Source organism: Haliotis asinina, chromosome 8, assembly GCF_037392515.1.
Source record: "Haliotis asinina isolate JCU_RB_2024 chromosome 8, JCU_Hal_asi_v2, whole genome shotgun sequence".
Taxonomy (NCBI): Eukaryota; Metazoa; Mollusca; class Gastropoda; order Lepetellida; family Haliotidae; genus Haliotis; species Haliotis asinina.
Window position 1 is genome coordinate 55744436 of NC_090287.1, and position 25880 is coordinate 55770315.

A 25880-nucleotide genomic window follows, 5' to 3' on the forward strand; every position below is an offset into this window, starting at 1 on the left:
CCGAACATTTTATTTACATAGTATCAATTACAAAAGTGTCTCTGTTATCAATGCAAAAAAGAAGACAAACTATAACTTGTGTTACATATTCATGCTACATGTGTTTTCCTTGTCACAAAGATGCATATATATTATTCCTGTCACGTGTTACACCTCACAATCAATTGTACTTTGGGCCACGTGGCATTGTACACATTGTACATTTATTTCTTATATTTTGACATGTTTAAATTTTGGGCGAGCTTGTTTTACAACTATCAGTAACCAAACCGATGTCTCCAATCCTGCTGGGAACTCTTGCAGGAGTCCGAAGTACTGCAAGTCCCTATGATCAACAGTGAGCTGGTCTTTGTTTGCTGGTACCCTGTAGTTCATATGGTAAAAACTGGATAGACACAGACTACAAACATATTTAACCTATTTATCTCCTGTGTATAACTATTACACACTTGAATATGCCAGTGCATATCAGAAGGCAAGTGATTGACTTTAGTTTTACGCCGCACTCAGCAATATTCCAGCTATACTGCGGCACTCTGCAAATAATTGAGTCTGCACCAGACAATACAGTGATCAACAGCATGAGCATCGATCTGCGTAATTAGGAACCGATGACATGACTCAACAAAGTCAGCGAGCTTGACCACCCGATCCCGTTAGTCGACAAGCATGGTCTTACGACATGCATGGTCGCCTTTTATGGCAAGCACGGGTTGCTGAAGGCCTATTCTACCCCGGGCCTTCGCGGGTCGTGTATCAAAAGGTAAAATATCAGTACAACCACGTGCCATTCTTCTAGAAAGGAATCACCAGTTGTTAAAATGAGTCCCCAGCACTTCAAGCACACAAATATCGTAATTGTATGGACAATGCATCAATAATTCGAGAGAGATAATTGTGGCTTTTATGTTGCAATGTAATGGAAACGGTAATTCGGGCGATGAACATAAATGTTGTCACATGTCAACGGATACATTTAAAATAACAGAATGAGTCTCATCTATTTAGAATCCAGCATTGATTGTAACAAATAATATTGTTGGTGTATTAGAAGGGTGGCCCAGTCGTAAATGCATACCTAGACAATAATAACCTGGGACAATATCCTATGAAGAACGGTCAATGTTGACTTAATGGGGATCGAAGCTGACTGAAGTAGTCCCCAGGTGTATTGCTTGTTGGGCTTCGATTTGTTATACACTTGGTCGCATTTCTGATAATGGACGAGGGATATAACTCCAACAATGGATACTGAATACCCCTACCTTGTCAGGTTGACGGAGCCACATTAATAAAAGAGACCTAACTGTACTGCTGGCGTGTTTAGCTGATAGCAATAACGCTTGCAGGTTGGTTAAACTAAGGGGCATTGATGAAGTGAATACTGATTACATGGAAGAGTCGCATTTCCGCTTCTAATCGGAACATACCTGGCGTGACTGGAAATCAAAGATGAACAGAGGAAATGTTACGCAAACTAGTCGGAAAAAGGAAATGGAAAAAGACCCCTTCCCATCCATTGAGGATGGACTGAAACCGCTTTTAGTGTCAATGAAAATATTGGGGATTTACTTCGATCCTACACAAGCGAAAAACAAAGTGGAACCATCAGAAGCATATACCTTCAAGGCCAACCCACCAGGAAGGTGGCACTCCGTCAACCATCTGTACTGTTACACCGTTCTCCTTTTACTGTGGTTCAACTTTGGCCGATGTGCAGTTGGGGTGTTCCCTCTTGATGAAGGTTTGCCACTACGGATTATTTTAACGACATGGGTATTGCTTTGTGCTCTTTGCGCTTCTATTATAATCGCTTCATGTCAGAAGATTACACACCTTCGTTCCTTCTACAGGCACTGGGATTCTGTGTTCCAGTGTCCATCAAAAGACAACATGGGCTGTGGTTCAAAATTTCCAGCACGCTATTTGAAAATTGGTACAGCAACTGGCTGGATTCTCGTTACTTTCAACGTTGTTGCTCTCTGTATCATCACGTTTTGCAATTTACCCATATCACCGGTTTACATCAAAGTTTTTGCAAGACCATTCCCAGAGTCGCAGTGGGTGATCATCTTCAACATAGTCATGCACGTGTTTCAATCTGGTGTCTGGCTTTTTCCGATTGTTTTTATTGGCATTATTGCTCGTGTCATTCGAGCACAGTTCTTACAGTTAGGAAATGTCATATCAAAGAGGATCGAGGAAGCTGATGGACACTTTCCCCATCAACTGCCAGAACTCAGATTTCACTACACCCAACTGTGCCAGGCTGTGGACATCGTAAATAGAAGCTTCAAATGGCTTCTAGGAGTGCGTTTCCTACTTGACATATTTCTTGCCTGTTTTGTTTCCTACCAAATAATCAACGGACCACTGGATATTTTCGTCATCGCCGTTAATGTGTTCTGGCTTGGAGGTAGTGTTGTGTGCACCCTTGTGTCAGCAATGTGCAGCTCCGGTGTTCACGATGCAGTAAGTGACATATCATTTTCAGTTGCAATGGGTCCGGCCACAGTATTATTTGATAGATGGGTGTGTGTGTGTGTGTGGGGGGGGGGGGGGGGGGGGGGGAAATCCAGTGGTTGGGTGAACGGTGTTTTCGGGTTGAGTGTTCATTTAGGTCCAACTCTACTATAGTGCTGAAATTCAGTGTGTTTGAGTCTCAAGCAAGATGATGGTTGGCATATGTTAACATTCACTTTGTGTATATTTCTTGTTTTGTCAACAAGTTTTGTCAATCAGACTTTGACAACGTGGTTTCTATGTTCGGGAAGTCTTTGTCCTTGGGCCTTTGACATCTTTAGTAATCCCCGGTTTACTAGGTCCAGTTGTTGTGAGACATTACCTTTGATCACAAAAGTCAAAGCATCATATATTTTCATCAAAGCCTCTTCCGAAACCAACTTGAAACGATCAATGGGATTTATTGAGCCAACCATATAGGTCTCTGTTTACTCGATAATGATAGCTTCGTCGATTCTATCATGCACCACAATGAGTTGCCAGGTTTTGAACATGTCACGGCAGTGGAATGCTGATGCAATTGTGCTTGCTATAAGGTGAATTTCATGAGTGCAGTTAGTGATAGTGAACTGTCGCACTTAATCATTTTCTCTGAACATACCAAGTGTGGTACTTGGGTGCCAAAATGGATGGCTTCTATCTTAAATAGAGACTTTGCATGACGTTCTGGAACGTGTTATGCTACAGATGTTCCTTGAATGTTTTGTTTCGTGCTGCACTTTATCCCTATCTGTTCAGGGTTAGAGGTAGTGTTACGAGTATGTGTATCCCTGAATTAGTGATAAGCCGCTCATTATACAGTAAGTGTTCTCAAAAATCACTGTTATCAAGTTATATTTTTTATATTGTGGAATGTGTTAGAAACTTTTTTACAGAATCATTTGTTCCGCCGCCAACAGAAAACAAAATGTATGCCTTGAATTGCTGAATGCATCGCGCTGTCCTCTCCGGCCACAACTCACATGTTAGAAGACCTATCCATAGATGGTCTAGAGATGTTGGTAAACTGTGTATCTCTCTCTCTCTCTCTCACACACACACACACACACACACACACACACACACACACACACACACACACACACACACACACACACACACACACTATTGAAATACAGTGAGTGAGGTAAAATTTGAAGTCACTTTGGCAATATTTCAGCCATATCGTGACTAAAACAATGTATAGAATAACAATAATGAGTGATATACAATCCTGCCAACGAAGGAAGGACATGAAAATAACTAGAATATCACAGATATACATGTAAAACTAGTAATGAAATGTAAAACATTTTAGCTATAAGGGACGACGCAATATACAAAGAGGCTATACATCGCCAACAACTGAACCAAGTCAAGTTGCAAGGCTCAGTCACGGTCGTGGTAGTCACTGAAGTGTCAGGTTGTTCTTACACGTGAAAGTTCTATTTTCAGGCCCATTCCCTTTTGGATGACATATTCAGTATCGGAACACAAGATGTTACTGTTGAGCAGCTGGGGCAGGTACGTTATCATTTAGTTACCAAGATTTAGTATGCGTCTACAAGAGCTTTTATAATAGCAGAGGGCTGTCATATCTGACACCAGATGTCAAGACAATATCTGATGCCATTTCATCTTTTGTACAATATATCCCCATGGCTTTTTTCCAAAGTACTTGCTTTCTTTGGCTATGTTTTTACGTGTGTCATCGATAGGGTAGAATCCGCACTTCTAATGGCAGCCATTCAGTATCATTAGCGAATGAGTATGGTGATCGCCTTCAGTTGTTGGCGATCTATAGCCCATTATTACACTGTCTTGTCTGAATTTGAAATGCAGTTGGACAGATAGATGCTAGTTTTACTTCGAAAATAGTGTGATATTCTAGTTGGATTGACAGGTGTTTTATGCTTTACATTTATTTATGGTGAATTTACAACTTGTTCTAGTCACGATATGGCTGACAAACTGCCGATGTGACGTTAATTTTTAACTCACTCATTACCGTATGTTGAATAATTACATACTGATGATATTACTGAATTTTTAACTTCGTATTTATGGACTGTTTCCAAATGCATATCAACATCATGTAATACGCACGCCATGCCAAACAAACGTGTTTCTTGGGTTAAAGCTGATAGATGGAAAACTTCTTATGGAAAACTCCACACAGTCAAGCAGATCATGCTTGACTGCTTTTTTCATCTCAAACGGTACAAAACGGAGGATCCACGAATTCAATAGAAATTCATGTGTATATCTCCTGTTGCTAATACGGCGTAGTCATATAATGACCTCTTCAAATCTGGACTGACAGCCCAAGTAGGTGTAAACGATAGTTGGTGTAATTGCATGTAATGTATTGATATATATGCCTACTTTAGTGCCCCACTTCTTTTGCATTAGATCACTGATATGGTATCTAATGACAGCTTTGTAATCAGAGTATGGGACTAAAAATGGTGTCACAGATTTGATGAGTACTGTTTTAGCAGCATAATCGGCCATCGTGTTACCAGAGATTCCCGCATGGCTGGGTACTCAACAGTGGACGGCGTCCTGTTGGCCAGTGTCAAGATCATTATATGATTCAATTATTTCGAATAATCGAGGATATTCCAATATTCCAAGAGCTTTTTATAGCCTGAAAATATGGTAGCGTGTCTACATTTATACCTATCTGTCTGTCCATCCATCCATCATCCATACCTACTCACTCTCACTCTCTCTCTCTCTCTCATATATATATATATATATATATATATATATATATATATATATATATATATATATATATATATATATTTACATACATTTCTTTCGGTAATGAGTGAGTTAAGATTGATATATATTGATGTGTATGTATACGTATGTATATGTGTAGATGGATAGATAGAATATACGTACATAGATATAGATATGTGGATAGATAACCGCTATTAATATGACATTTGCCTGACAAATATAGCTATCGTCTGGTAATCTTGGAGATATTGTTCTGGATCCAGTGACAGTTGAACAACCCATTGCGTTACCATCCTCAGATCCATCTTTAAACAAGGATGTGTATGTATTGTAGTTACGTTTTAATAAATCAAATTCAGAAAATCTCAATTATACACACGGAGCAACTTATCACTCATCTTCCAGCTTAACCTGTTCCTGTCCAAGTTGACTGGCACATCCGTTGGATTTACAGCTATTGACTTCTTCGTCATCACTAAAGAGTTCATTCTCACTGTAAGTATAACTTATACAGTTATAGGTATCGTCGGCTCATAATGACTCATGATGGTTCATAATGGCTCCATAATGGCACATCATCGTGATCGTACAACTGCCCTCATCCACCTGACTAGCACGTTTGTGGTCGGGAATTACTCTGACAGAAGGTTTATAACCTTGAGCAGTCTAAGTAAACTTAGTCTCAGTGTATTAACATCCAATATGCAATATAACATCCTTGAGTATTGCCAAAAACACAATTTTCATCCATAGATAGAGTGTTTACTCACTGTTGCCATGGTTGTACGTACACCGTATCACCCGGAAGCGAGCGCATGCTAAATAGCATTCGGAATCGCTCGGATACGAACCTTTTCGAGATAAAAAGTTCAAAAGGTATATGCGAATGCACTTTCGCGATTTGGTAAGCTGTATTCTGATTGGTCAATCTCAAAGGTTACCTGACGCGACCTCCCATAAGGTTTTGTTAGACTCAATAGTGGAGTGTAACGAAAAGTACTGAGGATAAGTTTACATAGACTGTAACCTTGAGCGGCTTTTGCATACTCTAATTTGAACAGTATTTTATTAATATGAGGCTGAATGTGGGTGGATATCATGGATTATCGCAGGTCTTACGAGTGTGCATGCAGTGCAGTATGTAAAAGATGGTACCATCTGGGCAGTGGTGCCTCATGACACAGGAAGACTGTGCTAAACTTTGCTGATGAACAATTCAGGAATTTCAACTGAAACGTTTTACCTACGTCTTTAAGATCTTCATCTAGTGTGCCAGGAAACAGTCAAATCGAGTGTAATGTAATCAATACAGGGCATACAACTGCAAAGTTCATCTTGATGCATGAGTAAATAACATAAAACATAAAAAAGCATAAAGAAGATCCATAGCTGTGACGTTTGCTGGAGTTTAATAAAAACAGTATGGATCATGTAAACACCATTCTGCGGTATGAACACATTGAAGCTTCGACATCCACTCTTGTGTCAGCAAACTGAACAGTGTAATGAATCAAGAACATTTTCAGTTACACCATCAATATCCTGTTCTGAGTTGTCCTTGATACAACTCTTTCTTTCCTGTTTCAGCTGAGTGGATTGTTCATGACCTACTTCTTCCTCCTGCTCCAGTTCAAGATAGCCTGAGTCAGCGTGAACACAGAGAGTGAGTGAGCTTTACACCGCAATCAGCAATATTCCAGCTATATGGCGGCAGTCTGTAAATAATCGAGTCCGGACCAGACAATCCAGTGATCAACAACACGAGCATCGATCTGCACAATTGGGAACGATGACATGTGTCAACCAAGTCAGCGAGTCTGGCCTCCCGATCCCTAGTCTCTTACGACAAGCATGAACACAGAGAGGTGTTGACAACACTACAGTTGTCATGAATGAATGCCGTGTTCAAATATTTTAAGGTTGTGGGTTTGTCACGACACAGCAGGTCTAGATGTTCAATATCTTGCTACGTCCTCTTACGAGAGCGATTGTAACAGGTTTGTGTGCGATCAAAGTCTTTCGGAAGAAAACACGGGAATAGGTCAAGACTGTCCACACATCCTCTGGAACCGCATAGCCTTGGGAATTACAGGGTTGCGTTGGGTGTTGCTGCTGACGTTGCACTCAGATATAGTGGTGCACTCATAGTCCCGTATCTTCTGAGTGTATAATGCATAATGTTTAATACTTTAACTGGGACATGGATCATTTTTCAGATGTGTTCTCAATATGGGGCATTTACTCAAGCCAAAGACGATATACCATGCTTATAACCAACTGTCATGAAATATGTTACTTCTTTGTTGTATCCTCTCATATTTCTTGTCCAATAATGTGCGGAAGAACAGGGGAAAAGTAAAGTGATGTATCGTTAGTGTGTGTTGTCATCTGCTGATCGCTTCATCAAACCGGTGACATAGTTCATTATACCCTGCAGTACATGTATGCATGTTGAAAATGGCAGTCAAAGAACCGTAATGGTTTTATGATCAACAGGTTATACTTTTTCTAAACAGACAGACGACAGGATGAACATTTATACCTTTTCGCAATGAGAACATCAACGTTGTTTAAATTGTAAAAAACATGGAAATGTTGCCCTTGTAGATTACTTATATTCAATTATAATAGATGTTGGCAATGTGTTGTTTTTCCGTTTCCCTTTAACACAGTTTTCAGCCGATAGCGAGAAATTCTGGTGGTTTGGTTTACCGGTATAGAAATTCTTTGCCATTAAAAGCTACACTAATTTCATTGACGTTTGAGACAATCGTAAATAATTGAGTTTTTGAACCAAAGGTATTAGCCTGCGACCTCGTTGTAGCGCGGTGCTTGGCATAGCCGTAATCGTAAATAAAACTGGGAACTTACAATGCCTATTTCATTATGTTCTCCGATTAACATGACATATAATCAACACATTTATGAAGAAAATATTATTTTAACTTTGTTAGAATTTCAGCGAGAGCCATTAGACGAACGAAGCCTGTTTTATTTACCAAAGCAAATAACTCCATCGTATCGCTGAAAACACTAAAACAACTTATATTGCAAGGCGAAAAAGGGAAGAAAATGTAATTTCTTTACTCACCTCAATGGGAAAGCGTTTTTTTATTTTTTATTTTTTATTTAATTTTTTTTGGGGGAGGGGGGGGGGGTTATTTTATTTTTGGTTTCGTTTGTTTGTTTGTTTTTATTTTGTTGTCCAGGGAAATCACCAGACTTCCAAAATATGAATGCATAAATGTTCAGTATTTTTGTTTGCATAATTATGAATTCATTCTGGTGAAATTCCACAGAAAATGAGTGTTTGCCAAACATCAAATTAGTTCAATTTAGTTCATTTAATAGAATTTATGCACAATGTGGAAAAAGAAATTCACTATGACGCCTCACACAACTGATGTCAGTGCAAAATGACAAATGAGTCCAGTGCTGACACTTGTCACACTGAGACCACTATGCCAAGATAGGGGAGGGACCTCACAGCTGGAGGACGTTCTTACCACAAACACAACAATTTTTCAGAGTCGCCATCAGATGCTTTGGAAGAACTGCTGAGGTCCGAATCGTCTACATGGTATGCCGATGGGCCGGGCTGTGGACTGGAAGTAGAGGTGTTTGGTACTGCTATTGAAGGTTTCTTTTTCTCTATTGGAGGAACAAATTCTTTCTTCTGAGTGTTGTTTTTGTTGATTTCATGAAGTTTTCATTTTGTCTGATTGAGCAGGTTTCCTAGAAGATATGGTGGTACAAATCTCTTCTTTTTTCGGTTTGGTGGTCACTGAAGTGATGCGATCTGGAGAGAGGGTTTTCAAGTATGGTTTAGCTATGAGCTTGGTAACTTCATACTTTGTGATCTTCATTCCTGGATTCTGTTGAAGAAAGATCTTGCATTATCTGTTGTACATACACTTAAACGGCCCAAATACATCCAGTGGTTGTGTGATGTGGCTTGGGTGAGGTGGTAGTACGAATATAATGATGTTGTGCATTTTCCCGTCCCACTAGCGTCAAAGAAACGTGATCTGTGACCGTCAAAGAGAACAAGTGTCTTGGGCCCGGACAGATTTGCCGAAATACCTGCAAGAGTTTGGTCAGATAGTCCTGAAATATATTTCTGTTGGACCAGCCACTCGTTGACATGGAACCAGAGGGACCTGATGGAGCACCTTTTAATAACTCAGCATTCACTTCCAAGGATACATAATGGGAAGGGGAAGCAGGGATGTAATTTCCTACCGCATTACCTCCACCAATGATGGTTACTGTTGAGGACCTTGATGACGTTATAGCCTGTGGTTGACTTGTAGCATCACATACGATGTTGGGTGGTGCGTGTTCAGTTGTCACACCCGTTTCAACCAATTTAAGGACACGTTCAGGCTTGCCATGTAAGGCATGAAGCGTCATGAGGGTGGCCAACTCTCTGATGTATGCAGAGAGCATATTGAGCTTGCAACATTGACAGGTTTCGAGGTTTCAGGCCAGCGTCTCAGGAAACCATAAAACCAATTGTCACTCAAAGGTTTGTCAGTTGATGTTTTTCACATTGAGGGACAGTGAAGTCTGCAGCTAGATGTTATACATTAAGTTTGGTGTACTCTATCTATTTTGTTAGAGTGTGCAAGTTCGTTTTCATTGAACAGGGATCATTTTACATTTTGTTTCCTTATTTGAATTACAACTTTTGGTATTCACCGGTAGATTAATATAGCTCCTAACGTCACTTCCGTTACCTTATATGGCATCAATAAGATGTAGGCGACCTAGTTCAGATCAAGTGGGAAGAGTCATAAACGACACGTAAATATTATTGCAGGCATTTCATGGATGGGGTGAAACATATTCCAAAAGATTCCAGAGTTTAATGTTAATATTTCTCCTGAATAATACTTACGAGGAGTCGATGCATCGCGCCTGTTTCCAAAATATAAACAAGCCGATTTACATATGCAAATGACCGCTAGGAGGCGTGTTTCGACCGGAAAACCGGAAATACGTTTGGAAATACCATGAATGCCGCGATACAACGAGGTCTGAGTATACTTCTGAATTCAGTTGTCTTCGTTAGTACAGACCACAATAGTTGATTTGTAAATATAGTGCCTGTATTAACGTATGGTATGTGTGAGTGAATGAATGAATGGGTTAAAACGGAATGACAGCTTCTGCCATACCATGAAGGTGTTCATACATATTGAATACACGTCTGTATAGAAAGAGTGAGCGAATATTTCATACATATTGTGAGTTGTGTAGGATACTTAATATGTGGACAAAACATACGCAAACTATCACAGGTGCAATTTTAAACAAGGTGAATAGGACATATTAATTATCAGCAATTAAATATACAAATGGCGTACATCGTCAAGAGCTGGAAGAAGATCAACACACTGGGAGTCATGGGTACTAACAGCTTTCGCTTCCGGCATGGACTTACATCATCCCCTCAGTCACGGCTGCTATCTGACGAAATTACTACGTTTAAATGCCTGACATTCATAAAAACCAAGCTCCCACCTATTTGAAAGTAAATGGGGGTAAAGGTGCCTTCTCACGGTGAGACTTCTAGCAACAACTTGTAGCTCTACGATTTCGGGAAACAATAAAGATGTTGGCGACTTTCTTTGAAGAGTAGTTGTCAGATAACTCTGATGTTGAGGAATCGAGCGAGGATTATAGACACATTTCACCCATATTGTGACTAAAACAAGTTGTATATGTATGATACATAATGTTAGATTATGGAAAGGCAAAGGCGGCATAAAAATTACACTATCAACGTTTAAACCATAATGATATATCTTGATACTTTAAAGTACGATATATATGGACTCCAGATCGCCATGCCATGCAGATACCATAAAACCAATAATGGGGAACTGTAGTACCTTCGCTACCTTATTGCACCCAGCAGGACTTACAACATCCATATCCGAGTAAAAAGGCTCGAACTGGGAAAGTCCACTTGAAGTCCATCTCCAGGATGAACGAACATAGAACTGGCGAAGGATAACCCACAACAAGCACTAATTTACAAAATCTGAAGGTCCGTGAATATTCCCGCATGCACGATAATCTTAAATTTGATAATCAAATATAACCAGGTATCGCTTTAAATCGGCAAATGCTTTTTCTTGATACTAAATGCAAAGGTTTCTGCTTGTCTATATTTTGCATATCGTAAAGATTATATTTATGTAGATTATAAACGTAATGCGAAGGTAACAAGACATAGTCTAATTTTTCGAATCCAATAATCAATTTTCCGCCTTTCTTAACCCGTCTGTGTTTATTGTGCGTGCTGATATCTGTAAGTTAGTAACACTATGCACACGAATGTCGACATCATCGACATAGTGTATGGTATGGATAATGACTTTACAGTTTTATCAGCACCAGTATCAGTATCAGTATACGCGTATAATAAAGACAGTAGAGGAAACAGAATACAATCTTGTCTGATCCCATCATTTGGTTTAAAGATTCAGGTCGCAGAAAACCTACCAAAAGCCTGCATTTACGTTGTTGTGCCTTTTGCGAAGAGTAGTATTCAGGAGTTATTATGAAGAAAATAGAAAAACAAGTAAAGAAATCTGCGCACAACAACTGCAAACCAACATTCTAATTCCAAATACAATGTTGAACTGAGCCATATGAGGAACCTCTTCAAACGCTCACTGTGGAATGAAAAAATCATTCCTTAAGTCTAGCCTTTCGGGTTTGCATTATTAGATTGCAATCCTCATAAAAACATTTTGAGCAAGCGTTGGAATGAAAAACAAATACCGTGTTCGGTCAGGCCATTTGTATCAGGTAGCATACGACGCTTAGTGCATAAATTGTTAGATGCTATTGACACTGTAACTGAAATGCTGTATACACAGCAAAGGAACACCTTTGGCGAGGCTTTATATCGGTCTTCACTATATTACATTCTATCACGTTATTTCACTCACCTTTGATGAAAAGGGGCGGCAGGGGTAGCCTAGTGGTTACAGCGTAACATAACACGTGAAGGTCCGGGGTAGAATAGGCCTTCAGCAACCCATGCTTGCCATAAAAGGCGATTGTGCTTGTCGTAAGAGGCAACTAACGGGATCAGGTGGTCAGGCTCGCAGGCATGGTTGATACGTCATCGGTTCCCAATTGCGCAGATCGATGTAGATGCTGTTGGTCACTGGATTGTCTGGTCCAGACTCGATTATTTACAGACCACCGCCATATAGCTGGAATATTGCTGAGTGCGGTGTAAAGCTAAACTCACTCACTAACTCAGTCACTAAAGCGTAACATAGTGGTTTCCTTAAGCGTTGGTTCGTCACGCCGAAGACCCGGGACATGGGGACAATGTGCGAAGCCCATTTCTGGCGTCCCCCGCCGTGATGTTGCTGGAATATTGTTAAAAGCGACAAACTCACTAACTCACTTTGATGAAAAATTAGTCACTGAACGATGTTCAGTGTTTCACAGTCCATCGACCTTTTTGATCTGATCGATGAATTTTGTCTTTGAGATACAACCCATATATAAGAGGGATCGCACGTTTTCATTATTGGAGATATTTAAGAGCCAAACACTGCAAGATTATTATTTAGTCCTTTTGGATTTCAGTGAATCCACCTGCTATTAATACTGTTTTTGTCAAATATCCGCAATCGTCATACTCCAATGCAATTCCATTGACATCCTAATTGTCGCTGGATTTAATCCGATTTTAATATAATTGAAGCATATATCTACAGTAATACGCGATGTAAATGGTAATGATATTTCATTACCGAACATTTTAGAGTCTGTATCAGGTACAGATTTATTACAGAGTCATATGTGCACATGAACTGACGTCAACCAACTGCCCCCACATCGACGGCAGTTTTGTTACAAGAATCTGCTGCACGCAGTCTATCGGGAGACACATGTACAAGCATGTACCCATACCGAAATACCGGACATCACAAATAGTAGCACATGCATAATTAAACTCAGTTCAGTTTCACAGCCGATTCTGAGTGGTCCGAAAGAGAGTAGAACTGCTTATAGCTATTGTCCTCATTTCATTACTAATTACCGTGTTAACATCTGTATGTTTGTGGACATCTATTTCTAACATACAAGGGGATGTCAATAACTTTTGAGCCTATGGTACGACATTGAACCTTGGAGTGTAGCTGATGTGATATATAAGTTTTGGTATCCTACTCTCAGAAGTTATTGAACAGCTCACATTGACAGAAAGAGACCCCCTCACGGCAGTGAAAATTAATAAAATTGAGTACAGAGCAGGTGTGCGCAAGATGGGTGCCAAGAATGCTTACAGATGAAATGAAGCAAACAAGGGTCACCATAAGCAACTCCATGCTGATCAGATACAAAAAGAATCCAGAAGATTTTCACTTTAGGCTAGTAACCTGTGATGAAACCTGGATCCACCACTATGATCCTGAGAGCAAACAAGAATCCATGGAATGGAAACATGTCACTTCTCCCAGGACCAAACAAATCAAAGCTTCCAGATCAGTGCAGAAGGTAATGGCGACAGTCTTCTGGGATAGCAAAGGCGTCATCCACATATATTACTTACCAAAAGGAAGAACAATGAATGGGGAATATTACGCTAACTTGCTAAGGCAAGTGCGACAATCAATCAAGGAGAAGCGCTGGGGCAAGATCAGACGTGGTGTTCTTGTACATCAAGACAATGCTTCAGTACACACCTCTCGCGTTGCAGCCGCTGCTGCAGAATGCGGGTACGGAATCTTGCCGCATCCCCGTTACTCTCCAGACCTGGCACCAAGTGATTACCATCTGTTCCCATATCTCAAGAAACACTTGCGTGGTTGTAAATTTCAGGATGATAATGAGCTTATTGTTGCTACTGAGTCTTGGTGTGAGGACCAAAATGGCGCCTGGCAGAAAAGATGGAACAAGTGTCTTGACTCACAAGGGAACTATGTTGAAGAATAAATGTGATTCATGCCAATATTTTGTGTTTTTCTATGCAAGGCTCAAAACGTATTGAAATCCCCTCGTACATTTTTATTTCATATTGGCCCACATGAGTTTGTGTCTGTGTCACTGTGTCTATCGGTCTGTGTCTGTACTTGCGTGCGTGCGCTTGTGCGTGTTCTGGTGCGTGTGCATGTGCGTGTGTGCACCCGTGCATGAGGAACAGATAATACTTATATGTTCAGCAACTTGAGAGAATTATCAATACTAAAGCAGACTGTATGTGAAGTAGTTTCATACTCGTGACTCGACATACTGAATTTCATTCACGGTCAAGCATACACTGCTTGACAATGTTGATTCTCCATCACAAGGGATAAATATGTTACTGTTAAAACAGTTCAGGATCTTTTTAACACAGTTCTCATTTAATTATTGGTTTCTTAAAGGAAATTGATTTAATTATTGGTTTCTTAAAGGAAATTGATTTAATTGTTGAAGTTTGAGTAATATGTTATGTAGATAGATGTATTTTAACGATTGGTAGTTTAGATTAGGAAATTGAACTGTTAGTGGATGTACCCTCAAAGGGGGTTGAATTATTGTAAAGTTAATGTCCTCCTGAGAGGGCACGTAAGTCGAAGAAAGTTCAAAGTCAATGTAAACACACCAGGCTTCTTAAACGTAGTATTCTTGTTGTTTTAATTTGGCTAACATTTCGTACAATCGACACCGGCTAAAGGGATGGTGTAAATCCAGCTAGGGTCCATGAAGGTAGCAAAGGTACAGTAAGTCCCCATGGTCCCTAGTATGATCTATAGATGTATAGCCTATTTGTATATTGCGTTGTCCCTTACAGCTAAAATGTTTTAGATTTCATTACTAGTTTCACCTATATATCTGTGATATTCTAGTTATTTTAATGTCCTTCGTTGACAGGATGGTATATCTCTCATTATAGTTATTCTATACATTGTTTTAGTCACGATATGGCTGAAATATTACCAAAGTGACTTCACATTTTACCTCATTCACTCATTGAATTTCAATATTTTGTGTGTGTGTGTTTTATACTTTTTGCCTGCATTGTTTTGGAGGCAATTGGACAACCGAGCACGAGGAGTGGAACAACCGTTCCAACCTGGCCAACTTCATTGTGTGAGTGTCCCTGATCTGATTACATAAGTGTATAACATAAAAGTATTTAGTGGACGGACACCCATTATGTATCAGGTTATGAGTGAACAGACTGATGGTCACTTACATCGTTTTTAAGACATTATTTATTTCCAAACATATAGTTCTAAAACACTTAATAGTGATAATGTGCAACAACGAATGGTCAATATTGACTTTAAGGAGATCAATGTTGATTGCATTACACACCAGAATGTATTGCCTGCTTGGCTTCGATTTGTTTTACACATGGTCGTGTTTCTCGGCCACTTTTCTAGAGCTAACAGACAAGGACTGTGTCCGTCCGGCCGTAGATATTGAATACTTGCTGATTGGTCAGATTTTGGCAGTGTCAACTAAAACGTAATAAACGTGATGCGTCCGTATTGGTGGAGTGTTGTGCTGATGGCGATATTTCTTGCAGGTTGGGAAGCTAAGTGGTATTGTTGAAGTGATTAAGGATTGACTGAAAGTGTCGCACATCTGCATTTGATAGGACTATAACTGGCCCACCTTGTTTTTCTGCACAGAAATCCAAGATGAAAGTCGAAAACATTACACGATCTGATGTTGGCATCGATGCTAATAACAAGTTGGAAAAGGACCCTAAAGAAATGGCAAGAGATCCTTTCCCTTTCATTGAGGACAGACTGAAACCGCTTTTAGTCTCAATGAAAATATTGGGGCTTTACTTCGATCCAACACAAGCGAAAAACAAAGTGGAACCATCGGAAACATATGTCACTGAGGCCAACCCACCTGGATGGTGGCGCTCCGTCAACCGTCTTTACTGTTACACCATTCTCATCTTACTGTGGTTCAACTTTGGCCGATGTGCAGTTGGATTGTTCCCTCTTGATGATGGTTTGCCACTGCGGATTATTGTAACGACATGGATGTTGCATTGTGCTCTTAACGCTACTATTATAATCGCTTCATGTCAGAAGCTTACACACCTTCGTTCCTTCTACAAGCATTGGGATTCTATGTCCCAATGCCCTTTATTAGATAACATGACTTTTGGTTTTGAATCTCCCCTTCAGTATCAATGTGTAAGACTTGGCACAGGAACTGGCTGGTTGCTGAGTTTTGTTAACGTTGCTGCTCTCGGGGTCCTCTTGTTTGGCGACTTAGCAGTCTCTCCTGTTTACATCCAAGCTTTAACTCGACCATTCCCACGGTCCAAATGGGTGATTATCTGCAACATGGTTCTGCATGTCTTTCAAACGGCGGCATGGCTTTTTCCGGTTGTTTTTATTGCTATATTTGCTCGAATCCTACGAGGACAGTTCATACAGTTAGGAAAAGTCTTATCAAAGAAGATCGAGGAAGCGGACGGGCACTTACCTGAACAACTGCCAAGATTGAGATTGGGCTACATGCAACTTTGCCAGGCTGTGGAGATCGTAAATAGAAGCTTCAAATGGCTTCTTGGAGTGCGTTTCATTCTTGACATGTTTCTGGCCTGTTTTGCCGCGTATCAAATAATCAACGGACCATCGGACACATTTGTCACCGCAGTCAATGTATTCTGGCTCGGAGGTAGTATGATGTGCATCTTTGTGTCAGCGATGTGCAGCTCTGACGTTCACGATGCAGTAAGTGATGTGTCATTGAGAAGGCCATAATGGTTCATGAATTGATGCATAGGTGATTTCGATAGATAGATTGGATATAGTACCAGTGGTTAAGCTGAGGGTGTTTTGGAGTTTGAGGTCTTTTCACATTAATCAAATTGCTGCACATATTGTCAAACAATTACGTTGCAAAAGTTTATAAATACGTCATACCTAATCGCATAGGAAATCTGATACAGGACGGTTGTATTACAAATCATCATGTCTTGTACATAATAGCAATAAAGGAAAAAAACAGCAAACAAGCCAAGTGAAGTATGAGAAATTGGGAACATATAAAACTCATTAAACATTAAAAAATACATGGATAACTTATGGTATTCACAGAGAATTACCAATTGCTTTGGCAAAATTGTTTCGCTAAGAATTCTTCAAAATGACCATGGTTTGTCTTATTTTGTGAAATAACTATTGATAACTATTGGTGAAATTGAAGTGTGCATCCCCCAACCCCACACCCCTTTCTCATAAAGCTGCATCCACCCCTGCAAACATATATCTATGAACAATGAGATTAAAGGGTGATGGGGGTTATGAGCCAGTTGGATGAAGGTTATGAGCTGGTTGAAAGTTGGAGGGGTGACCTGCAATCAGTGGGTACCAGAGGGGGTAGTGCGGTTCAGATAGGAAGGTACTAGTTGGGGGCGTCTGGTGTGGAGCCGGTAAAACATCGCATGATATTGGTTCAAAGGATTCCTTCCCGGAATCTCTCTCTTGTATTCAAATCAAAGACAATCGTGATTATGATACAGAGATACATGGTACTGTCTTTCTAGTTGAAAAGCAACTGCTTTCAACTTTCCCTTAAAAATCTCCAGTGGTAATGGACAATTCCAGACCCAAATTAAAACCGCCAAGGCGACATGGCGACATATCTCCAAAATCTTAACACATTGCATTTCCAGGTAAAAATACTAAGCCCCAGCTCGATGATATCAGTAAGTCAAACTACACAGTCATATATAACACTTCATGCATTAACACGAACAGTCAGAAGTTTCAAATATACATACTTTTTCGAAGTTAGAATCTAACATTATTTCAAAAAGGTTAAGTAGACCGGAAGCTGAACAGTAGGATAGGGTAAACTTGGTGTCCATGTCTTGACCGAATTCAGACGGCATAAAACTAAGCTCACCCACTCACTGATAGAATTCACAGTAGCATGCTTCGGTGTATATAGATCCAAAGAGTCAGATTCAACCTGATGTATTTTCTTAAAAGCTTCGTACCTTTCTAACAGAATCTACTTGAAACGAATATTAAGAATGAACAGCAAGTTACTGTAGATAGCTGATTTGATTCCATTATGCACCACAAAGAGTGGGCTGCTTTTCAGCCTAAGTAACTTTATCCTCAGTACTTTTCGTTACACTCCACCACTGAGTCTAACAAAACCTAGTAGAAGGTCGCGTCAGGTAACCTATGAGCCACCAATGACCGTCACATCAAACGTGAGATGCTTAAATAGACTTAAACAATCAGACAACAGCTACTATTTAGGGATCGGAGAGACAAAATATTCAGGTCACTGACACAGATCTCTCCACACAGATCTATCCGCATATAACACAGGTATTTGACCTGCGGTATATACGCTTTGGGGTTTCTGCTGACATGGTTAACATTACCTAATATTTCCGCAAGATGACATCCTTGAAAATAGCCAAAACACTATTTTCAGCGACTGTTTACTCACCGTTGTCATGGTTGTGTGCATCCCCCGGAAGCGAGCGTACGCTAAATAGCATTCGGAATCGTTCGGGTACGAACCTTTTTCGAGATAAAAGGTTCAAAAGGTATATGCGAATGTGCACTTTCGCGATTTGGTAAGCTGTGTTCTGATTGGTCAATCTCAAAGGTTACCTGACGCGACCTCCCATAAGGTTTTGTTAGACTCATTAGTGGAGTGTAACAGAAAGTACTGAGGATAAGTTTACTTAGACTGGGCAGGTTTTGAGCATTGTCACCAGTTTTGATGAAACCCTAAGTATTTCTAGCGAACTGATTCTAATGGTTTCTTGGAGCATGACGTATTCTACAGATGTTCCTGGCCTGCTTTGTTTCCTGCCAAATAATTATTAATATTTATTTAGAAATGAGCAGGTACTAGATCTTCAAGTGATGGATGTTTTGTAATACATACAAATGGTGTTCTGTCATGTACCAGGTTGTTATATTTTCAGGCTCATTCCCTGTTGGATGACATATTCAGTATCGGAACACAAGATGTGACCGTGGAGCAGCTGGCACAGGTACCTTCTGATTTTGGTTACAACATTCAAGTAACGTTTTTATGAGCTTTTGAGATGGACGAGGTCACGTCTGAATTGGATGTGCCACTGACGATTACCGACAATGCCAGTTAATGTCCAAAGACATGTTACCGGTGTCATATATTCATATGTATTTCTAGATGAACATTTTCATTTTGACATGTACCACCGTTTGGTACCTTCTTTTCGTGAACATCTTGTATCATCACAGTTTCATGATGATTTATTAAACCCCACAATATATACTATCCATCAAAAGTTTACAGTCATTAGTGTACATGTAGCCACTTCTTTCAGTCAACTGTTCTAAACTAGATTTTGCAAACTAATCCATACTGTTTAAGGGTACTGCTTATACATGAACTGATGTCCTGTAAAACTAATTTGTACCGCTGAAAAAATTATTGTCATGCGTTCAATAAACGATGAAACTTTTTATCAAATTCTTGTTTACACCAAAACGCAGGTGTTCACAGGCACGGTATTTGACCATGATTTTCAACAATTCTTCGTTGTAGCCACATACAAACAGTGTTAAGTGAATCTGAACTTCTGATGGGTAGTATAGTAGGAATTGAACAAAGTACTTTTAGGAATGTGCTTCAAACGTGTATCTCTTACTGGGAACATTTCACTTACATTACACCCACCCAAACAACAGTCATTGAGAACAACATACTGAATGAGACAATAATTTGTGTAGAATTTGGACATTGGTATGTCTCGTTTCATCATTCAAAATGAAATCTAATGATCTTGGACTGTCATTCATAGCTGTAACTGTATACACATGGAACAGCTATGTCTATTTTGTTTGTGTTCTCCTTGCAGCTTAACCTGTTTCTGTCCAAGTTGACAGGCACGTCCGTTGGATTCACTACTATTGACTTCTTTGTCATCACTAAAGAGTTCATTCTCACTGTAAGTATGACTTGATAACACGGTAAATATTGCGTATTGGCACAGTCAGCCTGCTATCTTGGTATCAGCTTGTAAACCAGAGGCTATAAAGATCAAACAGTGCGACCATCGATAAAATCCCAGGGAGATGCAAACCTTAGACGTGTACTATGCGTGCCATGTTTAATCGATTGTATAACCTGGACAAAGGTGCCTGGTCGTATTGACGGTTGGTTCTAACTTTGGCCTACTCAGCCTGATTCTGGAGCTCACCAAGCAGGAACGTGATCAGGAGGAATTTGGCATTCGAACCAACTGTCAGAGGTTCTCGCATGCCATGAGATGCAAGAGTAAACATCAGAATCTAGTTTCATTCATCTCGTGTCAGTCAAAACTTAGGAAAAAAGGTTTTATACAAACACAACGATTTATCGACTTCTATTCCTGTATCAACAAACTGACTGAGACTAATGAACAAGCAACATTTTCAGAGGGAAAAAACGTCAGTATTCGGTTCACAGTTGTCCTTGTTATTTCTGTCTGTTTCCTGTTTCAGCTAGGTGGACTCTTCATGACCTACTTCTTCCTCCTGCTCCAGTTCAAGATAGCCTGAGTCGCCTTGTGTAGACTGAAGTGATGGAAACCATCTAAATGTGGATGATTGGAAGGAGCGCCCAAATGTTCGAGGGGTTGTTGGTTTGTCATGGCAAATCATGAGGAGCTCAATATCGTGAGAAACGTCACAAGACCCTTTACGAAAACATATGAATAAGCAAGACAGTGACATAATCATTTGAGTCCTTGCACGAGAGTGGCACTGCTATGGGTAGCAATGTCACGAACTTCGACACTCACATCGCAAAAGGAAGACACAGACCACCGTAACATTTGCCTGCAACTTACTTCTCTTCACGGGATGTTTCCATAATCCAAAGCCAATTAAATGCATCACATGTAATTGTCATAAAAAGAATATGTAACTTTATTCAGATATTTCGTTTGCAGCTTTTCATTATATTCATTACACGTAGAGCCTTCATACAAATGAAAAGGGACATGGCTCCTACTATGTTCATTGCAACTCTGATCAAACAACTTTTGAGCTGGAACAAGAGTTAAAGTGGAAACTAAATATCTCCTGCAGCGAGGCCATTAGTGAACGCTGACATACGACACTTCATGCAAAAATGATATTGAAATCACGACAAAAGGTTCTGTTTCCACGGAACCTACCGGTTCATGGTAAACACTATCAACAGGATCCCCATTTAGGAAAGCCTAATAACGACCTATTTCCTCATAATGATTACACTGTATTTTATGCAGTCAGCTTTGACAGTGAGCCAGTCAGAAAGAACTGTGCAATGTTTCACAGGATCGGATACGCGTGTGTTACAAATATGCGTGCAGAATATTCAGTAATGGTGACAGTACCCTCTCGGAACCTATACTTTCCTAAAAAAGATACTGTGCATTGTATACATTTCATTAGACTCAAGAATTTATGGTCAGATGCGTGTGTTTTGGCGGTATAAATCTTGATACTATCAGCCGTCAAACAATTAAGCTATTGCTATTTATGTGCAGGTTTTGGTATTCACATACACACGCGAACACGCGCACATTCCGAAATCACTTACCTCACGAAACACAGCACATTCATAATCATGACTTCAATACAACAGAATTTCAAAGTCAGTTCTGACTGGTAGGAAAGATCAATTTCTGGCACCAGTTTTTTTAAGTTATTCTTGGGTAATTTCATGTAACGTCAGTAGATTCTGCGAACACTGTGTATGCACAGCTTAGAGGGACACGTAACAAAGAAAATACGTGTAACAAAAAAGCACGTGTAACTCAGGAAATAATTCGGGGACATCTCTCTGCACTCGGCATTGATACTTATCTTTTCAGTAAGGATGCAAATGTCATGTGAGTTCAGTCGTGTCCGAGAAAACTCACACAGTTTATCTTTAACAGTCTAACTTTAGAATCATGACGCAAGGGCCATAACTCTACAAAACGTGGTATGGTCCCAAGTAAGGTAATCTATCTGTTTGCGATCTATAAACCTATTTTGTATTGTGTTGTTTTGAAATAATTTAACATTTAATACCGGACTACAACTAGTTTTAATCAATTTGTGTTAATCTAGTCGAAAATAAGTATAAATACAATTCTTCTTATTACATACCTTTTGTCGTTACGATATGGCTAGAGTATTGCCGATGTTACGTTATGTATTATCTCACTCACTGTTCAACGTATTTTCGAGCTTCAGGAACATTACTACGTTGTACAGACTTTGAGAAAACTTGTGCTGTTTCACACAACATTCCCAAAGCCAAAATATTATGCAATGGCCTGAACAGTATAGAATGTACTTCTATCCCATCAGTCAGACTCGTTTCATATCAGCTGTCATCAGCGGGTAAAGGTTCTCTTCTCCATGGTATTTTGGAAACTTATCTTCCATCCACAAGGAACACCTCCCGACAAATGTTACTGACACCCACATTTCCAACGCCCGCGCCATCTCACTGCGAATAATACTTAATATCATCAATATCAATATCCGGAACCTGAAGTCCATTGTCCATGTCCATAAACCCAAATGAGATGATCACTGTGCAGATTAATTGATATTCCGGTTCTTTACATCTTTTCAATCTTTGTCAAAACATTATGTTATAAAACTTTCTATAGATTTCATACGCCAACACAAGTGGTCGATATTTACTTTACAGGGATTGTTTTAGGCTCCATTATTCACCAGAATGTATGGCTTGCTGGACTGTGTCCGTCCAACAATATAGATAATGAATTCAAGCTAGTGGGTCAGGTCAAAGTCAACACAAATATATCAAACGGTTCTCTGCTTTATTGGTGGAGTGTTCTGCTCATGTCGATGATGCTTGCCTGTAGGTCTAGCTGAGTGCATTCCTGAAGTGAAGTGTCGCTGGCTGGCTGGCTGGCTGGTTGGAGTTGTCGACAATCTGCATTTGGAACATTATTGACTTTTCTGCACAGAAGTCAAAGATGAAAGTAGAAACCATTACAAAATCTAGTGTTGGATTCAATCGTAATATCGAGTTGGAAGAGGAGTCTTTCCCTTCCATTGAGGATAAACTGAAACCGCTTTTAGTTTCTATGAAAATATTTGGGATATATTTTGATCCAACACAAGCGAAAAACAAAGTGGAACCATCGGAAACATATCCTTCACCGGCCAGACCACCTGGATGGTGGCGCTCCGTCAACCGTCTGTACTGTTACACCGTTCTCATCTTACTGTGGTTCAACTTTGGTCGATGTGCAGTTGGGCTGTTCCCTCTTGATGAAGGTTTGCCACTGCGGATTATCACAACGTCGTGGATGTTGCTTTGTGTTCTTAACGCTACAATTATAGTCGCTTCATGTCAGAAGCTTACACACCTTCGTTCTTTCTACAAGCACTGGAATTCCATGTCCCAGTGCCATTTAACATATTACATGACGTCTGCTTTTAAAGTTCCTGATCAGCGTCAGATTGTGAGATTTGGTACAGCCACTGGCTGGTTTCTCAGTCTTATTAACATCGCTGCTATCTACATCTTCATGTTTGGCGACTTACCAGTCTCTCCTGCTTACATCCAAGCGATGGTCCGACCATTCCCAGCGTCCATATGGGTAGCCATCTTCCACGTGATTCTGCACGTCTTTCAGTCGGGGGCCTGGCTTTTTCCGGTTGTTTTAATTGCTGTTTTCGCTCGAATCCTGCGAGCACAGTTCATACATTTAGGAAAGATCTTATCAAAGAAGATTGATGAAGCTGATGGACACTTCCCCGATCAACTTCCAGAACTCAGATTTCACTACACCCAACTGTGCCAGGCTGTGGAGATCGTGAACAGAAGCTTCAAATGGCTTCTGGGAGTGCGTTTCATTCTTGACATATTTCTGGCCTGTTTTGTCTCCTATCAAATTATCAACGGACCATCGGACACATTTGTCATTGCAGTCAATGTATTCTGGCTCGCAGGTGATGTTGTTGGCATCCTTGTGCCAGCAATGTGCAGCGCTGATGTTCACGAAGCAGTAAGTAATATGACATACTGAGCATTGAGGGACTGAGTCGTTTTATCATTAAGCAGATGAGGGGTCGGGTAAGTGGGTTATGGTGGAGATGGTTCCAGTGGGTGTATGGAGAGTGTTTTAGGGGTGGGATGACGTTTGAGGTCCTTGTCTACTGTTGCAATGAAATTCAGTATCTCAGGTCACAAGCAAGAAACCATTTCGCATACAGTTTGTCTATTTCAGTATTGATAATTTACTGAAGTTGCTGAACATGTGTTAAACAAACGGAAATAATTCACAAGACAGACCTAAAATAATATCTCTCTCTCTCTCTCTCTCTCTCTCTCTCTCTCTCTCTCTCTCTCTCACTCTCTCTCTCTCTCTCTCTCTCTCTCTCTCTCTCTCTCTCTCTCTCTCTCTCTCTCTCTCTCTCTCATTGTTTCGGAGGTCTATTGGCGTGTTCACTATAAGCGCCGCATACCGCTGAGATTCACCCAGTTGTTCCATACGATACAGACTGTATTTCACATGACGCTTTGTATAAATACTCCAAGATGTTAATTAAATGTGCTTCATTATGACACTTGATTTGTTTCTCTTCATTTGTTGTTTTGACAGACTACGGACGATATACACAACATTAAATCAGTTGTCATCAATTATATTATCTTTTTTCCCATTTCCCCTGGCGGCAGTAATGTCAAACAAAACCCACATAAATGTGATGTCTTGTTGGTATATCGTCTTCAGCTAACCGATTCATGTTCGACAGGTTACGAGTTCTACAAATATAAGACTTGTTCTATGAAGCAACTGCAAAACTAACTAACATTGCTACTGGGGCTATGGACTGGGCACCCTTAGGGACCAGTTTCAAAGTTCAGTGTAGGATTGAAAATAATACACCCTTAGGTTCGGAACATACCAAATCTGTCAGAAAGAATGACAAATATGTGTTCGCCCTACTACATGCATTTTAACGTAACATGAACGTGTATCGCTGGGCCATTCTTAAGGTGAGACACTAATGGACGAAAGGATGAACATTCGGCAAGTGGTGAATAAGATAATGGGAGATACTCTCAATTCAGGCACTGGAAATGTAAGACTTGGTCATGCCATCGTGCCTGAAACTGTGCTTTCACAGAATTTCTGTTGAACAATTTTGTGGCTGTTGGTAAGCAGACTCTGGGTTTTAGCAGGACCAGGTATGTAACTTCCAGAACAACAATAGCTGAATCAGGAATAGAAAGCTTGACTCCTCGTACCTAGGATATTCTCACGGCTGCAAGTGCTTTGGACAGGTCATGTCGTGTTTGATATTTATTAATTCCATCAGTTTGGGATTTTTTTCTGTTTGTTGAGACAGTGACGATCTAAACGTGCATGCTTATGTGCAAACTATGTGCATAGCTGTCAACAAACGTGCCTAAATGTGTTACAAACGTGCATACCTGTGTACAAACGGGCATCCTTGTGTAGAATCGTGCATGCCTGTGTACAAACGTGCATCCTTGTGTACAAGCGCCATTACCTGTGTAAAAACGCAAATACCTGTGTACAAATATGCATACCTGAGTACAAAAGTGCATCCTTGTGTACAAACATAAATACCTGTGTAAAAACG

General features: G+C 40.1%; 3 protein-coding genes and 1 pseudogene across 3 annotated transcripts; 3 read left to right on the plus strand and 1 right to left on the minus strand.

Moving 5' to 3' along the window:
* The first annotated feature begins 1325 nt into the window (after window positions 1-1325).
* On the plus strand, window positions 1326-7627 carry LOC137295016 (gustatory receptor for sugar taste 64f-like). Its single transcript, XM_067826267.1, has 4 exons — window positions 1326-2472; window positions 3958-4026; window positions 5659-5748; window positions 6841-7627. Exons 1-4 carry the CDS (start codon window positions 1453-1455, stop codon window positions 6895-6897), a joined length of 1236 nt encoding a protein of 411 aa, XP_067682368.1. The 5' UTR covers window positions 1326-1452; the 3' UTR covers window positions 6898-7627.
* Window positions 7628-8951: 1324 nt separating this feature from the next.
* On the minus strand, window positions 8952-9806 carry LOC137295301 (uncharacterized; annotated as a pseudogene).
* A 6047-nt stretch (window positions 9807-15853) lies between these two features.
* Window positions 15854-20810, plus strand: LOC137295302 (gustatory receptor family protein 3-like; the record flags this gene model as incomplete). Its single annotated transcript, XM_067826616.1, is given in 5 exon segments — window positions 15854-15892; window positions 15894-16982; window positions 19208-19276; window positions 20129-20218; window positions 20754-20810. Coding segments are annotated over 5 exon segments (1344 nt in total), but the record flags the coding sequence as incomplete, so codon positions are not given.
* Window positions 20811-22575: 1765 nt separating this feature from the next.
* Window positions 22576-24295, plus strand: LOC137295303 (uncharacterized). Its single transcript, XM_067826617.1, has 2 exons — window positions 22576-22628; window positions 23152-24295. Exons 1-2 carry the CDS (start codon window positions 22576-22578, stop codon window positions 24293-24295), a joined length of 1197 nt encoding a protein of 398 aa, XP_067682718.1.
* The last annotated feature ends 1585 nt before the right edge of the window (window positions 24296-25880 follow it).

Excerpts from the sequence above, each read along its gene's own strand:
- LOC137295016 (XM_067826267.1), top strand. The coding sequence starts at position 1,453 with ATGAACAGAGGAAATGTTACGCAAACTAGTCGGAAAAAGGAAATGGAA. Across the intron at positions 2,473-3,957 it reads GCTCCGGTGTTCACGATGCA|GCCCATTCCCTTTTGGATGA; the intron begins GTAAGTGACATA and ends TTCTATTTTCAG. Across the intron at positions 4,027-5,658 it reads CTGTTGAGCAGCTGGGGCAG|CTTAACCTGTTCCTGTCCAA; the intron begins GTACGTTATCAT and ends CTCATCTTCCAG.
- LOC137295303 (XM_067826617.1), top strand. The coding sequence starts at position 22,576 with ATGTACTTCTATCCCATCAGTCAGACTCGTTTCATATCAGCTGTCATC. Across the intron at positions 22,629-23,151 it reads ATATCAGCTGTCATCAGCGG|TGTCGCTGGCTGGCTGGCTG; the intron begins GTAAAGGTTCTC and ends CCTGAAGTGAAG.